The sequence below is a fragment of the Cervus elaphus genome, chromosome 3 (assembly GCF_910594005.1).
Source record: "Cervus elaphus chromosome 3, mCerEla1.1, whole genome shotgun sequence".
NCBI lineage: Eukaryota > Metazoa > Chordata > Mammalia > Artiodactyla > Cervidae > Cervus > Cervus elaphus.
Window position 1 is genome coordinate 11546623 of NC_057817.1, and position 23241 is coordinate 11569863.

The 23241-nt window shown below is 39.1% G+C and overlaps 1 protein-coding gene across 3 annotated transcripts in view; it reads right to left on the minus strand.

Annotated features, from left to right (window-relative positions):
* Positions 1-1428: 1428 nt before the first annotated feature.
* The window catches only part of LIN7A (lin-7 homolog A, crumbs cell polarity complex component), a 158719-nt gene continuing 136906 nt past the window's right edge, over positions 1429-23241 (minus strand). For all 3 annotated transcript variants that reach the window (XM_043880393.1, XM_043880399.1, XM_043880408.1), the window contains 2 exons: positions 13562-13777; positions 1429-6601 (listed from right to left, as the gene is read on the minus strand). In XM_043880393.1, coding sequence (XP_043736328.1) covers positions 13562-13777 — 216 coding nt within the window. In that variant the 3' untranslated portion in view covers positions 1429-6601. The remainder of the gene's footprint in view (positions 6602-13561; positions 13778-23241) is intronic.

Here is a 23241-nt window from a genome sequence, read left to right on the forward strand (position 1 = left end):
CAGCCTGCCAATGCAGGAGACATGCCTTTGACCCCTGATCCAGGAAGATTCCCTGGAGAAGGAAATGGCAACCCACTCCAGTATTCTTGCCTGGAGAACACTGTGAAGCCTGCCGTGCTACAGTCCATGGGGTCGAAGAAAGTCAGACGTGACTTAGCAACTGAACAAATGTTAGCATCTTAGCCTAACCCTGCATGTTCTATCTCACACACACACACAGACACACTACCATCACCACCACAAGCAAATATTTGGAATTTTTAGGTCATAATCTAATATAGTCCTGTATCTTCACCGCAGAACACTGGTAGTCTCTCATTGCATTTAATTTCATCTTGAAGAAAAACTTGCAATATTTTTCAGTGTCATAGAACCCCATGACAGTATTTCATAGATCATGTACCAGATTTCCATACCATCCCATTTCATGTTCTATGTTTTGCCTTTGTGAGGGAAGGACACTATAAAGTTCTTTTCCATGATCATGTTAGTATTTTGGTTTAACGAGCCTTGAGTAGAAATCTTACTTTTTTCTTTTTGAGGGGCCCCTTGGAGGATTTTGAGCAAAGGAATAAATGCAGGGGGAGTTAGCAAGCATCAAGATATAGAGAAATATATATGGGTGTGCATGATAATTGGGAAAACAGTTTAAAGCTCACAAAAGTCAGAGTAAGAAGTACTGTTTCTATTCACAGGTAGGAATATAAAAAAATGTGTGAGAGAAGACAGTTGGAGATTTTTTCAAATTAAAAATCTAAAGAATCTAAGAACTGATGTGAATGACAAATAAGAAAGATCAGTAAATCTGTACAGAGAACAGCAGTATCTCCAGTAAAAACGAAGGTGTCGAGAGAAGCAGAAATAAAGTGTGGCTTTGGACAAAAGGCTGATGAGTTTCCTTAGTGCTATATTACATGTGATGTTAAACTGTCCAAAATTTTAATTATTTAAAGGAGTAATTAGTTGGTAGTAGGGAAGAATGAGGAGATAATAAAAAAGTTTTCATGAGAAGACTTCTTGCTTCCACAAATATGAACCAGCATTTAAGTTGCATCACATGCTTATTTAACTGGGAGAGGCCAGAGAGAGAACAAATTTAAATAATGAATATGATTCCTCTTTGTTGTTGAATGAGATGGGAGCTGTGAGTTTACTGTTCCCAAAGGCGTCAGTTCTTGCTCACCTCTAGAAGTAGGAACACTGATCTACGTGATTGTGGTGATAATGTTAGCCCAATCTCAATTTTTGCCTTTCATATTGGTTTTAGAACCTAACCCCTCAGTAGCATGATCTCACAGTGTGGTCTGGAAAGGAGAAACATGAAAAACTTAACATCCAAATAATCAGGTGTCTGGAGCATTTAAAAGTCCCTCTATAGTCATGCTTTAAAAGAACTTAAATTTGATAATGAAGACAGTACTTCCAATCTGGTATCTAGTACTTTTACTTCCCAGCAGCATAATACCACTTTGGTCAGGTTGAACCACTGCACAATTTTGCAGCTCTTTCAGAAAAATAATGAAAACAATTAGAAAGACACAGTCACATGCAATGGTGAGAAAATAGTATTACTATCGCCCAATCTTTCCCATAAATGTGAAATATCCTTGACTCATCTCCACACTGTGTATTTATTATAAGCCCTTATAGCAAGGGATTTTGTTTCTTTCAGGGTTTTTTGTAGCACCAGATAGACACAGTGGCTAACAATAAATAATTCGGAAAAGTCATTGCAATATTTATCGCATGTCAGAAATTGTCTGAATCTGTATGTTTATCCATTTCCCTGGCTTGATGTATTCTTCACGAGTAAGCTGCAACATAAGATTGAGTTCCCACTCTCTGCCACTGATGTGGTTTGCCAATCACACTTTACTAATATCTCTTTGTGTACTACTTTACAATTTCAAAGTACTTTTTTATATACAGTGACACATTTATTTTAATGTAATGGTATCCCCCAAGCCACAGAAAATGTGAAGACATATGAGCTCTTGTGTTACACTGTGTGGGTTCAAATCCCAGTTCCATCTGCTCTGTGACCTTGGACAAGTCACATACCTGTGCTTCAGTTTTCTCGTCGATAAAATGGAACCTACTAAAAAGAGTTGTTGAAGGGATCCAGTGATATAGTCTATGAATGTCCTGAGCACAGAACTTAGTAAGAGCTATGTGTTAGTTATGAGTAAATTATTACCTACCTTACTGGCGTCTATAACTATGGTTTTGGATTCCTTGAGCAGCATATTTGTGTGGTTTTTTAGAAAAGCAAGCTTACATAAATATGTGCAGAGAGCCTTTTATGATTTCCATGGCATAAGGGATTTCATTTCTCCTATCAGCTGTGAAGAAGGTCCCATGAGACAGTAAACTCTAGTTAATTGCTAGAGCAAGTGTTGAGTTCCTCACAGCAAACTCCAAGGGGTGGCTATATCTGTCTTGTTTGCCATTTTACATCCCAAACCTAGCATATAGTAGGTACACAATAAATGAATAAACACATTGAAAAGTCTTAATTGCTATGTGATTAATTTTTAGCTCAGATATATTCTAAGAATCAAATGAGAAAGGAAAAGTGATTTTTTTGAAAGCAGAACATTTAGAGATGGTGTCTCTAATCACAATGAATTGCCTTAGAGAAAAGTTGTTAATGAACACTGAAGGACATATTATTAATAATATGCTTGATAATTTAAATTTTTTTTAAATTAAAATATTATATTTTACAAAGTTTATAAATGGAGTTCCATGTATGGATCATAACTCAGGGAGATTTCATAAATAACAAGAAAGGCTGAGTTTTATTCATTGTAAAAACTCTGAATATGCAAACATGCCTATCTAAGTGTCCTCAAACTCTTGAACCCTTTGAAGTAATTGATTTCAAATTCATATATCTAAAAAGTATGAAGAGTCAATTCTAGTTCTAATTATGTAATTCAGAAGTTGCCCATCAGTATAAAATAAATTGGTGAATTTTTTCAAATTATTGGAAGGTAAAACTCATTTATTTAATTTCATTCATTTATGTAATTGTTTATTCATTCAGTAAGTATTAACTGACTGCCTCTATTGTGCTGGGCATGTTTCCAGATGCTAGGAGACAGCAGTCCACAAGGCTCTTTCTCAGAGATTTTATAATCTAGAGAGGGATGAGGTAGGCAAGACTACCCCCATGTTTGGGGAGAATTTCCCTTATGCTGGTCTCCCTGAATCTTCAGAGCATTGATTTCTACTTCATGATGCTATGAAAGCTGGTCTTACTAAAAAGCTGTGTTCATGACAAACCCAAACTAGCCAAAAGATGAGAAATTCAGACATTATTCACACATCCACAAATACCTATAGATGTTAAAAATAATGTAGACAAAATTGCTCAATATCTCAGAGTCCTATGGGCACAGCTTAGTAAAATGAACTGAGATCAGATCACTTTGATTTGTCACGGTTGAAAACTGCATTTGTAAATTGGTGTAATCCATCTCTAGTGAAGTTCTTCAGAGACAGCCTTGAATTCTTAAAAAGCTCCTGAATGATAGATTTTGCATTTAGAGCTCAGCATTGTCTTAAAAGATAGTTGTAGTTCACATAAGTAGAGAATTCCCTATTGATTACATGATTGAGGAAGCACAAAATCTGTTATTCTTTCCAAAGTCAATTGTAATTTAAGCCCATTATCTCCCTGTGGATGTTCTACTTCAAACAGCAACAGAATCAAAATGCAAATGCCTCAATGAAAAGGTTTGAGGATTCTTTTACTGAACTATGCTCTGTGTATTTTGCCTTCAAAAAATCATAGCAGGAAAGAGTTTAGAAAAAGCTGGCTACCAACCAGGCCAAGGGAAAGAACTAAATTTCATTAGGATCACTGATGAATAGTTACAACAAATTTTCACCCTTTTAATATCTCACTTGTTTATGATAATAAAGTTTGAGCTTCATATAGGAGCAACCTATGTCTTTATTTTGATATGATTTTGGACATCTCAGTGGCTCTAATGTGATCAGTAATAATAAAAGGCATTAATACAAGTTGTAGTAATTTTTTTCCTTTTCCCTCTGACTTCAATGAACCTTTAGGGAACCACAAGGGACCTGTCTGTCTTAGGGATGGCTACTTCTGATATAATCTTCACAGAAAGGCTTGCATTTCAACAACTAGATTTTACTGAAGAAAACTGGCCATTTGGCTGGTCATTTGTAAGCAGGACCAATGTGACATGTAATCTGCCCTTAGATGCCTTAGGTGTGATGGACTGCCCCTTCACTTAGACGACTTGGCATACATTTATTAGCACTTAATATTATGCAAATGAAGTATAAAATACAAAGACTTCTAAAAACACCAATGTAAGCTATCTGCTCATTTGACAGTTGCTTCTGTAACACCATGACAATATTTATGCTGACGTGAAAACACATGATAATTTAATATTAACCAACCACTTACAGCTAAATGAAAATATACCTTAAGCTCCAAATTTATACAAGGTACTGAAATGTGTTGAAATGACCATTTCCTCATTAGAAGGGTGCAATGATTTCCCTTTATGAGAGTATGTGGCATAGCCTGAATAACTTTAATATTTTTCTGTTAAATGATAACTAAAATATATGTTTTATTAAATTTTTCTTATAAAAATGAGAACTACCTCTTTCAAACTGAATACTACTCACATATTCTCCATTCATTCCCTTTAGTCATGCTTATCTCTTTTGTAAACCTATTTTACATAACATTCAGGGTCCTCACCCTTGCCCCCCTCCCCCCCACCTCCATTCTCTCTAGTAAAAAATGATATGTGTGCAGGAACGGGAATCTGTCACCATGGCAGGACACTGCTGAGACAGGCTCACCTCCTGGTTTCCTTACTGTCTGTCCTCTGCTGAGTGATGGACTATGAAGAATAGGAGAATTTGGTACTGACTGTAATGACCACCTGAAAGGGCAAAATGAAATGTGTGGTGGTTCCAATTGGTTTTATTTTCAAGAAAGCAGTTCCTAAACTGAGCTTCTTAAATTTCTAATTTGGGGGACTATCTGAAATGTGAAATTAATTGTCTCTTGGGGAGTCAATGGCTGCATTTGAGAAAAGGGAATATTCAAATATTTCTCTCAGTTTTAATGATCTCTAGAATGTTTCAACTGGACATTTATTCCTTCTTCAGGTACATGTGTGTGGCTAAGGTATTTAAGTGTCCAAATAATTATTGCTTCCTGCTAATGCCATAAAGTATAATCAAACTTTTGTGCCTAGATTCACAAGTTAAAAGTTATGATCAGCATAGGTGCCTCTAATAGATAATTTTCTGTATATGATACTTTCTGAAAGGAGATGTCTCACTGTCCATTTACCTACATAAACATGTGTAGTGAAGTAGGTGGATTTTCACCCGGGAAGCAGCAGTAACTTTTCACTCACAATATTAATGTCACTGGTTTCTATATGCCTAATTTGAAAATGTATTATCCTTTTGATCTTATATTGCCAAAAATATCCATTTTATATTTGAGAAAACTGATCGAGATTTTGTATGATGTATTTCTGTATATATGCACATCTATAATGCAGTTTTGTAAAGCCCTAGGCTTTAAAATATCAAATAGACTTCTATGATAGAACATCAGTGTAGGTAAAAAGAGTTGAGATTTCTTCAGTTTATCAGTCAAAAATATAAAGTTAACAAAAAATATTTAGAGAAGGGTTATATATAAATATTATATGATGATCAGTTCATCCTTGTTTGTATTCTCTTGCCAGATTCATAACACTTGGTAAGAAAAGACCTAACTTTGTAGCAAATATACTCTGATAATATTTACTTTGTGGAATAAATAAACATTATATTCTGTTAGAACTAATAAGAATAGATACAAAACTTAAATAAAAAAAAAAACAAACCAGTACTAGAGTTCTCTATCCTTGCTTCTAACAAACTGAAAGTTGAGCTGAAATTGCCTCACTATTAATGCATAATAAAATTTATGGAAATGGAAAATAAAAAGCCAATTGATTCTAGAACCTGAATAGAGTATAAATATAATAACTTGCCATTTTCAGGAGGGGAACAGAGGTTGAATTTGCAATCAACTGGAATTCTCATTCGGACAACTCAGCATTACGGATGCAGAACAGGTCTAGGTGAGGGGCAATGTGTAGATTTCTTTTAAGTAGCGACAACCTTGAACTGATGCAGTTTGAACTATAGCCTAATAAGGGATTTGTTAATCTCTGGAAAAGCTATAGACCCAAGATTCACTTAACCCTGGCCTTGGTGATTCATGTGAAAGTCACAGACTTTACTCTTCTTGTACTGTTTCCGTCTGCAGACTGGAAAACCTCTCCCTTCACACACTGAGGACTCCCACTGCAGTGAATGGGAGGTCGGTGTGTGGGAAGAGCACGTGAGCGGCGGGGGTTCAGCCCCAGAGAAAGAAAGGTGTCGAGCTGTCTTGGTAAAGAATTTATACACCACGTGTTCACAGTTTCTTGACAGGTATAATTATCAGTGTTGTCTTTTCCTTTACTATGTGCTGGGATTCTGAAGCACGGTTTCAAATTTGTGACTATCGAGTGTTTGATCAAGGAGCTTCAAGGACCTGAAAGGGTGGAGGGAGAGTGGAGAGAAATCAGTGATTAGTATTCATTTGTCAACTACAAAATGCTAAAAATATCAAAGGAGCACCTGCTATATGAGAACAGCGAGGATAATTTTAGGCGCTATCATTCATGCAGTCTTCCACAGGCAAAAAGAAAAAAAACTGATGTTTGCAAAGGAAGTAATTATCAAATGAGGATGGGAAAGACATAGTTATTCCCTAAGATTAAATTTTTAAAAATCAGTTTGGAAACATCTTAAAAGTAAAACATTTTTTTCCTCTCAATTCCAGATGACTCTATTTTTCTTCACGAAGGCAAAGGAGAGATAACTTTTATATGTTATGACTCTGAGTGGCGCTCCTGCTGAGGTACATGCAAGTGCAGCCTCTCTCTGATAGGCTGATCCTACCAATACCCCTCTGTGAAGCAGTCAGGAGGCCCGGCTCTTCTCCCGTGAGGTCAGCCTGACACAGGGCAGAGCAGTCGAGGCAGATGCCCCAGGTGGTCAGACCCGGGGGAGCAGCCCCCCCAGACACTCCCCCAGACCTGGCACTTTCCCACTGTCACGGAGTCACTTCTTCAGAGAGAACAGTGGTTTCAATCTTTGTTTTTAAAGCTGTGGATATTTTTATTTCAATGAATGTAAAGCACCGTATTATAAAAAAGATTAAGGAATTGGTCGGGTCGATGTGAAAGTGTGTGTTGCGTGTAGGTTTGCAATCTGCCTCCTCTGCATCAGCACTCTCCAGCTCGAAGCCTTCTAGAGAAATGCCTAAAAGCACCTCGGGCCTACAGGATGGAACTGAAAGTCAAGCATGAGGCCCCTGTACTCCTTCAGGAATCACTTAACAAGATACTGCATAAACATATCTGCCATTAATATTGTGACTATTATACCAACGCTACTGCTGTTACTAGAGTGCTCATCAATGGCCACATATTTTAAGTTCTGCATATTTTTTCTTATTTAATTTCCATAAGAGGCCATTTTAATGAATCTTACATTGAATAACTTCCTCCTAGTCCCTTAGCTTCCAAGTGACAGAGCTACCAAATGATTGAGTTTTTAATTACTTAACTTATCATAGAGTTACATGTCCCAAGGGAATGGGACTCAGCAGGTGAATTTCAGTAAGAGGCTTGGGTCTCTTCATCTACCCAGAGGGGAAGTGGGCCCATGGGCTATGCCAGCAGCTGAGAGAACACTGGGCCTCCAAAGGGTGCGTCACTGAAATACCCACGGGGAAGAACCACCTGCACAAAATGTTCTCTATTTCCCTCACTCCCCTGACTTGTAATTGAACGGATTCATGATTCTTTTTTTTTTTTTTTTTCAAAAAAGCCTTTCCCACACAGTATAAATTTTATTGATCCAAGTTGCTTTCCAATTTTTGAATGAGCCATTATAGTAGGCAGAATAATGACCTCTGAAATATGTCCACGTTCAAATTCCCAGAACCTGTGAATGTGTTAAGATTCCATGGTAAAGGGAAATTAAAGCTGTAGATGGAAGTAAGGTTGCTAGACAGTTGATGTTAAAATAGGGAGAGTGTCCTGAACTGCCCAGGTGGGTCCAATACCTTGTACTTAGAAGTGGAAGAAAGTGAGAGAAGAAAGCCAGGGAAGGGGAGGTGACGGTGGAAGCAGAGGTGAGTGGGTGCAATGTGAGGACTCTCCTGTCACTGCTGGCCTGGAGGAACGGAAGGATGGGGCTGGTCTGGAGGAAGGGGAGGATGGAGCTGGTCTGGAGGAAGGGGAGGATGGGGCTGGTTGGAGGATGAGGAGGATGGGGCTGGTCTGGAGGAAGGGGAGGATGGGGCTGGTTGGAGGAACGGGAGGATGGGGCTGGTCTGGAGGAAGGGGAGGATGGGGCTGGTTGGAGGAACGGGAGGATGGGGCTGGTCTGGAGGAAGGGGAGGATGGAGCTGATCTGGAGGAAGGGGAGGATGACGCTGGTCTGGAGGAAGAGGAGGATGGGGCTGGTCTGGAGGAAGGGGAGGATGAGGCTGGTCTGGAGGAAGGGGAGGATGAGGCTGGTCTGGAGGAAGGGGAGGATGGGGCTGGTCTGGAGGAAGGGGAGGATGGGGCTGGTTGGAGGAAGGGGAGGATGGGGCTGGTCTGGAGGAAGGGGAGGATGGGGCTGGTTGGAGGAAGGGGAGGATGGGGCTGGTCTGGAGGAAGGGGAATGGAACCAGGAGGTGAAGAGTGCAGGCAGCCCCTAGAAACTGGAAAAGGCAAGGCAATGAATCTTTCCTGGAGTCTCTGAAAGCCCAGTGAGATTGCTGGGCTTCTGTCTTATAATACTGCTAGAAAGTTAATTTGCACTCTTTAAAGCCAGTGCACCCCAACATTTTTGGCACTGGACATCAGTTTCACAGAAGACAGCGTTCCCACACGTGGGGGTGGGGAGTGGCTGAGGTGATGGTGTGAGTGATGGGGAGCTATACGGAGCGGCAGATGAAGCTTCCCTTACTCATCCCACCGCTCACCTCCCGCGGTGTGGCCTGGTTCCTAACAGGCCATGGACTGATACTGGTCCACCGCCCAGGGGTTGGGGACCCCTGTTTTAAGCCATTAAATTTGTAGTAATTTGGGGTGCAGCAATAGGAACCTAACAGACCTGTGATGCTTAAGTACTATGAAGCATAAGGCACTGTTTTAGAGGCAATTGGTGGGGGTTAATGCCAGCTTGCAGCAGTGTGAGACTGAATTCCTGGAAAGCTCACGCAAACGTGTCTACGATGAGGGATGGGACACGTAAGGGCAGGTGTCACCGAATACAGAGGTGGAGCAGCACAGTTGTGAAAACAAAGAGGCTTTGTAGCCCACATCTCTGAGTTTGGATCATGGCCCTATAACTTCCTAGCTGTGAAATCAGTAGACTTTAAAAAAAATCCTACATGACTCAGTTTCCTTCTTTAAAATGAGATTTAAAATAGTACCTAATACTCAAAGGATGATTGTAAGGGTTAAGTGATTTTACATATATGAAACATTCAGAAAATTTCTTGGTGTACCCTGATTCCTTAACAAACTTTATCCAGCATTATGATTATTTTCTGGTTCAAGTTTTCTGCTTGATAAGTCTGGGTTCCTTAAATTCAGTTTTTATCAGAGTTATCCTTTGGGACCTCTCAATAAGTGGGCTGGCAGTTCTGGCAGTGGTTCCCAGGATCAGGACACAAGGCCCGTGACTGTGGCAGAGGAAGGTACAGAACAGGATGTCGTGGATACAATAAGGGAAGTGGGGCCCTGAAGAGCAGGAGGAGAGTCAGTGAGGCTGCTGGCAATGGTCAGCTGCTGTGTATTAACGGATTTGCTAAGATGCAGCCTGTATTTGAATGTAAATGAACTCTGGATCTGCCAACAGAAGCTCAGAGAAATTAAACAAGCTTTTGGTCTTGACTTCCTCAGAATGCTGACATCTCAAAAAGAATTTCTCTGTTCTTCTCACTTTTATTCCTTGGAAATCTGAGAATCTGAGTGAAATATGGATTTACATAGACTCACACTTTTAAAAATGAGATGCTTATGGGATGGAAGGCAAAATAGGTGAAGGGAATTAACAGGTACAAACTTCCAGCTATAAAATAAACAAATCATGGGATATAATGTACAGCACAGGGAAAATAGTCAATAGTACTATAATAACTCTGTATGGTGATGGGTGGTAACTAGACTTATTGTGATGATCAATTTGTAATGTATTATAAATGCTAAATCACTATGTTGTTTGCTTGAAACTAATAATCAAAGTCAACCACACTTCAATTAAAAAAAATAAATGCTTAAAGAAATGTAATATTGTTTCTCAAAATAGTGGTTACAGTATTTTTTTTAAAAAATCCTATATTCATAGGTTTCTATAAAATAATTATAAAGTGATCATACTTACTACATTTTAGAAAATGTAATCTACTCTTCCTGATAAACAAAGATGGAAGTTAGGGAAAAGACAACTGAGATGTACTTCAGGGGAATTTAAAATTAAAAGTAGGCAGACGATGCATTGTCCACACACTACTTGCATTAAACCTGTTTTCCATCTGTGTGCACCACTGACGATTGCTAGTTATTTCATAACTTCTACCATCTCATATAAAAATATTATTTCTAATTTATAGAATATAAATTATATTTCATGTGATAAAAATAAGATAGTATCTGACAAGTAATTTTGCTTTACCTGGTCTTTGCTTGACTTGTCAAAATTAGAAAAAAATTAGCAATCTATTCAAAGTAAACAGTTTCAGCAACCATAGACCACAGTATGAGTTAGCAAGTGTAACAAATCCCATTTAATCCCTAAAAATCTAATTAATTAAACGTTGAATAAGAGCTAATGTAAGTCTCTCTGACTGAATCCACCATAAAATCCATGGATGATATGACTTAGTTGTACTTTGCTTGTACTTGAAATGGTCACTAGTTTAATCTCAAGGGGCCCTTATATCGTCTATTGCAAGTGCTATCTTGGCAGGCACAAACATAAATTTCATGTTCACTTAAATAGAACTTTACCCTATCCTGTGTAACAAAAAACATGGTTTTAAATGTTTTTTTATTAAAACTGCTAGTCTTTGATAATGAGACAGTAGGAAATCCTCAAGTGATTTCATGAACACTGATGGAACAGAGAATGGTCCATCAGTATTTGTGGCCAAGTTGGATACTTCCAAGGATGACTGAATGAGCACAGGAGGAAGCTTTTAGTAAGATCTTAGAGGTCTGAATGTCACATGCTTCTTTCAAAACACTTTTAAACAATTTTACTAAGGGCCAGTGTGGTAAAACAATTAGGGGAATTGGTACAAGTCTGTATTATTGAGAATGGAAGAAAAAATGAGTTCATGAAAAGAATGCCAATGTTTGGCTGAAGAATAGTGAGTTGTTATTATTAGCAAAAAGACATTTGGAAGGATTCTGGAAGTACAAATGGTCAGTACCTTTGTGTTTGAAATGGAGTAGAGAAGAGGAGGAGATGGACAAAATGACTTGTCTGTATGCTTCCAAATCATTCCATCATCCCAGTCCAAACGACCATATCTCTTGCCTATTATATAATAGTATCCTAACTGGTCTCTATTTTCACTCTTATCCTGCAATAATCGATTCTCCCCGTAGCACCTAGAGTGATCTCTTTTAACATATAAATCATGTTACTCTTTTGCTTAAAAACCTTTTTCCACTGCAATAAAATCCAGCTTCCCTCAGTGGTTTGAAAAGCTCTCTGTAACCTGGCCTCGTCCGCCTCACCTGTCCTCCTCACTCTTTATCACCTCACTATCTCTGCTTTCTTTCTATTCCTCAAACATCAACTAGCCTCATATCTGTCCCAGAGCTAATGCGCCGGCCTATTTCCTTCGCTTCCGATGCCTGTTTCCTGGCTTCTCCTTGTCATTCAACCTCAGCTTCAGTGTCACCTCCTTGGAGAGGTCTGGCCTGATCACCTCCCAGAAAGTCATCACCTGGACAGTCTCTATTAAAACACACTATTTTGATTCTACCAAGTACTGGTCTCAATAGGGTATTTTTTACCTACTTGTTAATTAACTATGCCCTCCAACCATAATGTAAGCACCTGGATAGCAAAGACTGTGCTTTATTCATGCTGTTTCCAAAGCCCATTAAATAGTGCCTGGCCCTTCCCAGTAACAAATAGATATTTACTGTTAAATAAATGTAGTTTTTGGAATGGAATGTAATTTCAGACAAAGACACCAAACTGTGGTATTTGTAATAAAATAGGTTATAAAAGAAAGATAGTTGAATTCCCAGGACCCTCTGCGAACAAGTCCCATACTCTATTTAACTTCCTCACGTAGCTTCTTTTCATGAGTTGTCACGAAAAATTGAAAATCTCTTCTCATATCCAGTGTTTCTTGTTGTGCAAACAGTAATCTGATATTGAATGAGTTAAAACCACTATTACCCACTGTCATCTTCCCAAGAATATTTGAACCTCATTTTAAATACACATTTGCATATATTATAGTACAGAGGTATCAAAGATTCAAACTCTTTCAAAGGATAGAAAGGAAAATGTATGTAACTCCAGAATTCCTAATGTTGGCAGATGAATTACTTGGCACAGTAAGAAGGAGAAATAATTCTTTGATACTTGTAAGCATGGCTGTGGGGAATCCACTGAAACTATTGCAGCTTCATATGATTCATCTAAAAAATGGTGTTTTCATGGTACTTGCTGTGAAGGGTTTTTGAGGATTAGGGATAACACGTTGAGAAGGGCCTAGCACACAGCAGGCACTTCAGAGATGGTGATTCTTACTCGTAACAGTTTTTCCTGAAGTTTCTCTCTCTCTCTTTTTAATTTTTCTAAAAACATGAAGCAAAACCTGACTTACCTTGTCACCAAGTGGAATTTAGAAAGACATGTACACCTGAGACACATTTTAAGTGAAGACCCAAAGAGAACTCCAAAATCTCAGAGCATAAACACTGGCAGGTCTCTATGTCGTCCTCTTCAATAGAGCAGCTTTCTAGTAAACAGTTTCAGTATTGTAAGGGGGGTCTTCCCAGGGTTAGCACTAGATGGTTGTTTAGTTCGTACACTAAGGCACTTAGTACACTTAGTACACTTAGTACACTGTGCTAAGGCAGCTGGCCAGGGAGGTAAGCGGGGCTGGAGTGGAGCCCACACTCTTGTCATGAAACCGTGTGCCGATCTGTACAAAGGCATCATATAGTCTGTACCTGGCCCTCCTCAAGTATACAATTTTTTCAAAATCGCTTACATTTCCAGGGAATTTGGCTAAATGCAACATAAAATAAGCAACTGTCTCGTTAACATTTTCTGAGGTCACTGTGTTTTGTTTGATTGATTTTGTTTGGATTATTAAGTCTAATGGTTACGTCCCAGCTGTCTAAGGAACTATACTTTTTAAGAAAACCAGACTCTGTGTGCACGGGGCTTTCCTTGCGTGGAGGGCACCTCTCACCTATGACATGTGGTTTTGCTGTGTTTGTTGCTGCTGCTGCTGCTGCTGCTGAATTAGCAACTGCTGCTGCTGCCGACGCCGGGCTGTCCGTAGCTTTTCAAAGCGAGCCTCCATTTCTTCTAGGACTTTCGGGGTGTATCGCACCACCAGCTTGACGCTGTCCTTAGCAGCCTTAAGCAGTTCTACAGCTTTTTCATGGTGCTCTCCTTCCACACTCTGAAATGACATGATATCTCATAAGGGGACAGTTCCCATGTTCTTTTCTCTGGAGCGAAATGCAAAATGAGTGTTATAGTACAGCCTCTAAGAACTTGAAATTTAAAGAAGGTATGGCAAATTTATGGCCACCAACGTTATCATTTTACTGCATGTGTAGCTGAACCACAAGCAGGTTAGCTGCACTAGGATACAGGATGGATGAAATGGAGATTCAAGATCGGAGGAGGAGAAATAATGAAGACCTAAAAGATAACACTTTTAGAATAGGATTGCTAAATTTCACCTGGCAGAGTAATTGCACTGGTCCAGAAACCTTGGAAAAAATTTAAAAGGAATAATGAAGGGGGATAATGAAAAGGAATTCCTACCTGGTATTAGCACTTAAAAAGAATCTACAATGCTTAAAGTAGCATCTTATTGATGTAGTAAGAGGAGAATGAAACAGAATCTAAAGCAGATCCACCGCATAAAACGTATGTTACATGATAAATGTGAAATTCAGACTAAAGGAAGAAAGGATTGTTAAATAACGATGCTGGAACAGATAATAATTAAATGATACAAAAGAATGGGGATTCCAGTCTCACAGTCTATGCTACATATAGCAGAGTGATTAACAATTTAAATATAAAAATAAAACCATGAAACAACTAAAATAAAGCATAGGTCAGTGTTCATCATCTTGCAATGTAAAAGTAATTCTTAAGTAAAATTATCAAAAAAAGACACCCCCACAATATCAGACCTAAAAATTGGAAGTTTTTAGACTGAAGAGAACAAACCTCTGGTTACCAGGGAGGACTTGTGGGAGGAAGGGATATTTAGGGAGTTTTAGATGGACACGTACACACTGCTATATTTAAACTGGAAAACCAACAAGGACCTATTGTACAGCACAGAGAACGCTGCTCAATGTTATGTGGCGGCCTGGATGGGAGAGGAGCCTGGGGGAGAAGGGATACGTGTGTATGTACGCCCGAGTCACTCTGCTGTGTGCCTGAGACTACCACATGTTTAACTGGCTCTGCTGCTGCTGCTAAGTCACTTCTGTCGTGTCCGACTCTCTGCGGCCCCACAGACGGCAGCCCACCAGGCTCCCCCGTCCCTGGGATTCTCCAGGCAAGAACACTGGAGTGGGCTGCCATTTCCTTCTTCAAAGGAGGAAAGTGAAAGTGAAGTCGCTCAGTCACGCCCAACTCTTAGCGACCCCATGGACTGCAGTCCACCAGGCTCCTCCACCCATGGGATTTTCCAGGCAAGAGTACTGGAGTGGGGTGCTATTGCCTTCTCCGTAACTGGCTATATTTCAATATAAAATAAAAAGTTTTTTAAAAAATGTAAGTTTCTAGGTCTCACACACTTTATAAAAAGGTCAGATAATAAACTGAAACAAGTATTTTCAATATACAATAGTCAATTCGTTAATATTCTTCAAACGAAGAGCTTTTCAGTTCAGTAGCTCAGTCATGTCCAACTCTTTGGGACCCCATAGACTGCAGCACACTAGGCTTCCCTGTCCATCATCAACTCCCAGAGCTTGCTCAAACTCACATCCATTGAGTCGGTGATGCCATCCAACCATCTCAGGCTCTGTCTCCCCTATCTCCTCCTGCTTCAATCTTTCCCAGCATTAGGGTCTTCTCCAGTGAGTCAGTTCTTCACATCGTAGTGAAAAGTACAGAGCCAAAGTATAGGAGCTTCAGCTTCAGCATCAGTCCTTCCAATGAACACTCAGGACTGATCTCCTTTAGGATGGACTGGTTGGATCTCCTGGCAGTCCAAGGAGCTCTCAAGAGTCTTCTCCAGCACCACAGTTCAAAAGCATCAGTTTTTCAGTGCTCAGCTTTCTTTATGGTCCAACTATCACATCCATACCTGACTACTGGAAAAACTAAAGCTTTGACTAGATAGACCTTTGTCGGCAAAGTAATGTCTCTGCTTTTTAATATGCTGTCTAAGTTGGTCATAGCTTTTCTTCCAAGGAGCAAGTGTCTTTTAATTTCATGGCTGCAATCACCATCTGCAGTGATTTTGAAGTCTAAGAAAATAAAGTCTATCACTGTTTCCATTGTTTCCCCATCTATTTGTCATGAAGTGATGTGACAAGATGCCATGATCTTAGGTTTTTGAATGAATTTCAAGTCAGCTTTTTCTCTCTCCTCTTTCCCTTTAATCAAGAAGTTCTTTAGTTCCTCTTAGCTTTCTGCCATAATGGTGGTGTCTTCTGCATATCTGAGGTTATTGATATTTCTCCCAGCAATCTTGATTCCAGCATATGCTTCATCCAGCCCTGCATTTTGCATGGTGTACTCTGCATATTAAGTTAAATAAACAGGGTGATGATATACAACCTTGAGGTACTCCTTTCCCGATTTGGAACCAGTCCGTTGTTCCATGTCTGGTTCTAAGTGTTGCTTCTTGACCTGCATACAGATTTCTCAGGAGGCAGGCAAGATGGTCTGTTATTTCCACCTTTTTAAAAATTTTTCATAGTTTGTTGTGATCCACATAGTCAAAGGCTTTGGCATAGTCAATAAAGCAGAAGTAGATGTTTTTCTGGAACTCTCTTGCTTTTTCAATGAACCAACAGAAGAGCTCTTACAAGTCAATAAAGATTTAAGCAAAATGGGCAAGTGAACTCTTGGACAAATAATAATTTTTTAAAATGGCCAATAAACCTATGAAAAAACTGCCCAACCTCCCTCATAATCAAACAATGCAGATGAAAAAATATTTTGCTTTTAATTTAAAAATGGTGAAGATGTATTTTAAAATATGGTGTATTGACAAGGATGTAGGGAAAAGGTACTCATACACTGGTAATATTGTGACAAAAACTAGTACAGTTTTTCTGCTGGGCACTGTTGTTATGCAATGGATAAAACCCTTTATAAATAAAGAATTTTATTTTAGAGAAATGTACTAATGATAAAATCAGACATGCACACATACCTGTAAGACAGATATGATATGACAGAAACAAACAAACAAAAAAAACACATCAATTCTTAGCTTTTGAATCTCAAAAATACTCTTTTGAACATAATGGCATAGACAACAGTTGGGGTAACTAAGTTTACTATAAGTAAACACCAAGAGGCTTCTCCCAGAGCTTCAAAAGTATCTCTAGGTTGGGATTAATGGTTTAGTTGCCAAGTTGTGTCCAACTCCTGCGACCCCATGGACGATAGCCTGCCAGGCTCCGCTGTCCATGGGATTCTCCAGGCAAGAATACTGGAGTGGATTGCCATTTCCTTCCCCAGGGGATCTTCCTGACTCAGGAATCGAACCCGAGTCTCCTGCACTGCAGGCAGATTCTTTACCGACTAAGCTACAAGGGATTAGGGAGAAATAAAACAATAGAAAATTATAATCAGACATCATAGAACCCTGAGTAGAGGAGACAGTCCTTTCCACTCAGCTGACCCCAGGGCAGATGACACAACCTCTAGTTTATAGGATCAAAGTGCAAAGGCCTTTTTTTACTTATTTCCCGGGTAAAGCTCAAAGAAATGTGTGTGATGTGACAGACAGGGTTCAAGACAGGCTTAAATACTGCCAGAACACTTAAGAGTGGCACTGAAGCGGCAGAAAAGGCCACCCCAAAATTGGTTTAGATTACATTTTCACAACCGAAGCAGAAGGGAGACTCAAATGAATATTACATTGAGTTACCAAAAAATAATTTTCAAGCACACAAGTTATATCTTGAGATTCATAATTACAACCATCATACATATTTGAAGATTTAAGAAATTGTGTTCCATTCTATCATTTGCTTCGGCAAGGTGGCCGCGGACTGAGGAAAAAAAAAAAGCTTTGAATTAAACAATGTCATTGGTGGCCTTCAGTCATCTGTCTGAGAGCCAGGCAGATACTAAGGACTTAAGAAACGACTGTGGAGAGCCCTGGGGGCAACTTATATAACCACTCTTTTGCCAAGTCTGGACTAACTAGAGAGCAGAGGGTTATAAATAGCTGTTGAGCAGAGTGAATTTTTATCTGTGGCTGAAGCCTAGGAAAGTAGGCTCATTCATTGATTAATTTATTCATTTAACTATTCACTCAGTCATTGACTTGGTCATTCAACAGATGTTTATTAAGCATTTATTTAGTTGTACTTTACTAAGTTCTTCTGAAGAACATGCACAAGAGGAAAGTTTGACAACTTTGTACAGTATAAATTCTCTTTCAGTGTGGTTGAAATTTCTTTGTAATTTGCCCCAAGGTGAACTGTTAATGTATGGAATTCCCCTTTAAAAGGAAAACTGGATGATTTGCTTGTTTATGCCCTTCCCTAATTTCTTTTTTAATATTAAAACTAACAAGTTCTATGTTTTAGTAACAATGGTTCACCTGTTTTCTAGGCCAGATGATTAGTCTCCAGACTTCTTTTTGGCTTTTGTCCTATTTGCTTTCATTTAATAAGGCTGGAAACTCTAGGTCAGACCTTTAGATGCTCATTATCCCCAGGTAGGCACTCTGCCTACAGTTCAGAGTTGCCCCAGGAGGGCTGTGGGATTAATACATGGAGCCATCAGGCTCTCACCACAGTGGATGGCTGAGAGAACTATGGCTGGGGTTTCATACTCCACCCTGCAGAACTGGCAAGACTACCTCACTCACCCTCAGCCCTGCTCTCCACCATGCGTGCATGGTTGCATACTAAGTCACTTCAGTCATGTCCGACTGTGCGATCCCAAGGACTGCAGCCTCCCAGGCTCCTCTGTCCAGAGATTTTCCAGGCAAGAATACTGGAAAGGGTTACCATTTCCTTCTCCAGGGGATCTTCCCGACCCAGGGACCAAACCGCATTTCTTATATCTCCTGCATGGGCACTGGCAGGCAGGTTCTTTACCACTAGTGCCATCTGCTCTCCACCACACACTTAGCAATTGATAAAAGGCAGACTCCAACGTACTTTGAATCCAGAATTTTTTTTTGTCTCAATGCTCTATCTCTGGCTCAGATAGTGACTCTGATTTTTAGGGGCTCAGCAGAGTTAACAGGCCTCTTGGTCTGAATGTATGTTTCACTGTCTTCCCCACCAGGGCACAGAATTCACATGGGATCTGGTCAGAGTGTCACGCTTCAACATTTCCACTACTAAAAATGCTCTGCTAAAGATAATATACATTACATGATTAAGCAGTATAATAGAAACCAAGAGGTAACTCAGAGACTTGAAGAAATATAAGCATCTTTGTAGAATGTATCATTTCAAACACTTGTTAACTTTGTTGTTTAAACTGTTTTCAGAAAATCTGCATCTAGAAGACTGTTCTGGGTGTCTCTCCTTTTCCACTGGCATTGTCTACTTTATTGATATTTTTGAGGGCATATGTTTGTCTTCTTAATCTATAATTTTTCTCGGAAGTGCTTTCAGTTCATCAGTATAACTTCTTAATAAGAATAAGACAGTTTTCTCTCCTTTCTTTCCCTTTTAAAGTAAGAACAAAAAAGCAGACAACCTTTCTATGGAGTTCCTGTTCCATGAACTAAGAAAAGGTCAAGCTCTCTGCTCTGTTAGGATACACATGCTGATGAACAAACACCCATCAGTAGGGTTCCCTAGCCCTGACAGTTTATCATTTGTTCCTACTTTTGACTTTGTCTCTTTCTCACTCTTAAGTGAGAAACTAAGCCTTATTTCAAGCTAAATATTTGAAATATGTTTTGAAATATGATAGTTTATTTGTAAAACAGTTAAGCTGTCTTCCTATTACAGATATATTATACACACACATTCGGGAATTGTCCTTTATAAAAATTAGCCCAGTTTGAGAAGTCACTGAAAACTTGCAGCACTAGCTTTTCACATAGGATGAAAATGTGGCCCTTATGTGATTTGAGGAGACCTAGGGAAACTTCTGATTTTAAAGTGGAATCCCCTCCTCCATTAAAAAACCTGAAGTTGCATATTTTCCATAAGAGCTTTCCATACTTTCTAAAACAAATTTTTGTAATTTCAGATTTCATCCTCTTGCTTTAAGAGTTCTGTTGTACCTATTGAAATCTGAGGAAGTCATTAGAATGGATTAAGTTAACAAGACTTTCCAACAGACATCAGATAAAAGATGTATGTCATGAAGGAGGTGAGGGATGGTGAGGAAGGCATGGGGTAAACTAGGTATCCAGGAAATATTTAGACCAAAGAGAAGTGGTCCAAAAAGAGAGAAGCCCTGAAAAATATTACCTACCCCACAGAAGCACCTAGTCTGGACATGAGCCTTCACCGAATTAAAGGGCAGAAGGAAGGATGGACATACCCATCTTGAAAATATTTCTTTCCCTTGCCAAAGTTTTAGAAAGTACATGTAGAAATCAAAATGAAAAGGAGAGTTCAAATGGTTCTATTACCATTTCCAAAGGCTTAAGAACTGGATATTCTATAATGTTAATATATAAAGTAATATATTTTCATTCAGGAATGTGAGAAAAATTAGCTCAGTAAGTAACGAGATGCCTATTTATTGCATTAGTAATCTCATGCAGTGGTAGAAAGCTCTGGAAAGCTTTACAGTTAATCTGATTGAAGTTTAACAAATCAGTAGATGGCGAATGAACCAACTTTTCAACATGGTCGTGTTCCGATTTTTCAATAGTTTTTATTTCCACACATTGTGAGTTATCAAAGTGACTACTGTTTCTCGGTACCCTCAGTGTCCTGGCTGATTAAGAATCTTAAAAAGAGGGAGCTCTGGATTACATTGCACACTTGCTCATGATAGGTACTCTCTCTTCCCTGTTATAGAGAAACTAGCTGCTAAATTTTGATCTCAGACCTCCAGTGGAAGAGATGCCTGCCTGGAAAGGGACCTCATTATCTGAGCACAATCAACTGCCAAATGAGCTGCACCCAGGACTCCACGGAGTTCTTTCTCTGTGAGGATTACAGGGACACAATCCTGACCCAGCTTGCTGATAAGCTGTTTAAACACTTTGTTGGATAACCAAGAGTTGGCTATACCTCTCAGTTGCTGTAGGAATATCTAGAGCCAAGTTCATGTTTAGGGTCCTAAATACATCAGCCATTCTTTTGGATTAAAGGCTAAATGATGTCACCAAGAAATAAATGGAAAAAAAAAAGAAAAAAAAATGATATCAAGGATATTGGGTTATAATATTTGGGTAAAACTAAGCCTCTCAGAAACTCAGAACCTTCGCGCTGTAAAGGCCCTGAGAAACCACCTCATTTGTCTCCTTGCATCTTAATACACAAGAAAATAAAGACTTGAGAGTGGCTGTGACCTGGCCCATTTTATAAACTTGTTAGTTGCAATGCTGGATTAGAACTCATTATCTTTGATGGCAGTTCTTTTAACAATCTTGTTCTGCATTTCGAGATTAACTAATTTAGATTGTGGTGGGTCAGTTTTTACAGGATGTGAAGGATAGGAATATAGGAGTATAAGATGTGTCAATACAAATAAATATATGTATTTATAATACATAAACATAATATGCATATAAGTTGGCCAGTGAAGAAGCACTATGAAACTACATGCTCACTATTAGTGGATTATAATTCTCAACATTGAAAAGGCCCTCTATAGCCAAAGACAGACCCACTTCTTTCCTACAAAGGTAATTGTGGAAAATTATTTCATTTGAAATGAAATGATCATTTATACATAATAAACATGGGTGTGTGTGTGTGTGTGTGTTCTAACACTCATTGAGCACTTACTCAGTGCAAGGCATTGCGAGCTGCTTTGTGTGCATTATATCTAATCCTTATAATAACACCATAAGAAAGGCGATACAGAGCTTAAGAAATCTGTGCCCGGTACCCGACTAGTCAGTGAAACAGATGGAACTTAACTGACATCTGTTTCCAGAGACTAGACTCTTACTGACCAATCCATAACCTTGAACAAGATAATGGAAAGTAAATATTGTATCAGTGGCTCTCCTTTTCATGGGTACTTTCAGATCAGTTGTTCTTGAACTTGAATGTACATAGAAATCAACTTAAGCACTTACAAAATACAGAGACCTAGGCTGTATCCTACACTTGCCATATCAAGGTCCACAGCAGTGTGACCTAGGAACGTGCGACATCACAAAACTCTGATGCAGCCAGCCAGTCACTGACGTGAAGATTAGTGTTTAGACATGGTGCCCTTGACTATAACTACCTTGAATAGTAAATGCCCTCTTTAACAGTTCCTTTACTATGTCACCCCAGGAGAGAGGTCTGGGTAGGTGAGGGACATCTTATAATACTGCCTTGGTGTAGCCCTCTAGTCAGTATTTTTGGTCATTAAAAAAGGCATATTGATTGGATGTTTAATTAAGAACAGAATATCCCCACAAAAATTACAGGATGTATTCAGGAAAAAAAACAAAAAAACTTTATGACTCTCTGATCCTCTCCTTTTCTCAAATATGTTAATATCCTTTCTAAATGTATTCTTTTTTCCTGAAGAAAAGTGGCAAGTATAAAAAGTATTATGTTTATCCTTTGGAAAAAATATGCTAATTCTCTCCCAAAGTACTTTGTTCCTGCCTAAATGCTAATATCTTTTTCAGTGCACTGTAATTTATCAGTGTACAATCATTCTGCAGACACCAGACCATCCTAGAGCAGGATGAGTCTTATTTATCTTTGTGCAGCATCTACTGTGTGCTCCATAAATACCGAGTCAATGAATAAGTCATACATACACACATATTAAGCTAAGGAGCCAGTACCACCTAGGTTTGAATTTGAGCTTCTTCACACAGCAGCTTTGTGAGCTCAGACAAACTGCTTAGCATCCCTGAGTCTCAATTTTCTCATCTGTAAAAAGGGTGTCAGAGAGTATCTACTTTATAGAATCATTACATTTAACACACACAAAGCACATGGAAGAGAGCCTGGCGCTTTAAAAGTGTCCAGCAAACACTGGCTCTTGCTGAACCCTTTCCTGTGCGATCACGTTACTGTAGGGCTTCAGGCTTTCAAGGACAACAGCAGTAACAAAATATAATTTGCCTTTGGAATACGTAGACATTTCTTTTATATTATCTAGGAAGTAAAAAAAATATATTTACTAAATTAATAAATAATGTATGGAATGTTGGAAACAGGTTTAGAACTACTTAGGTCAATCAACGGCTTCTAATCCCAGTCAAGTAATTTAGAAGCACCAGCTCCCTACATAACAACTGTTACGCTAATTAAAAATGAAAATTCATGACAAACTGCTCTCTCCATCCCTCCACAGCGCCACACTTTGTTAGCGAAAGAAAGAGTGTGCTAGAGACTCATCATGTGCACAAACCTGAGAGGGGGGAGCTACGAGAGAGCAATGCGATCATCACCTGGAGCCAGACATGCTGGAGTGTGAAGTCCAGGCGCCTTAGGGAGCACTGCTGCGGACAAAGCTAGTGGAGGTGATGGAATGCCAGCTGAGCTATTTCAAATCCTAAAAGATGATGCTGTTAAAGTGTGGCACTCAGTATGCCAGCAAATT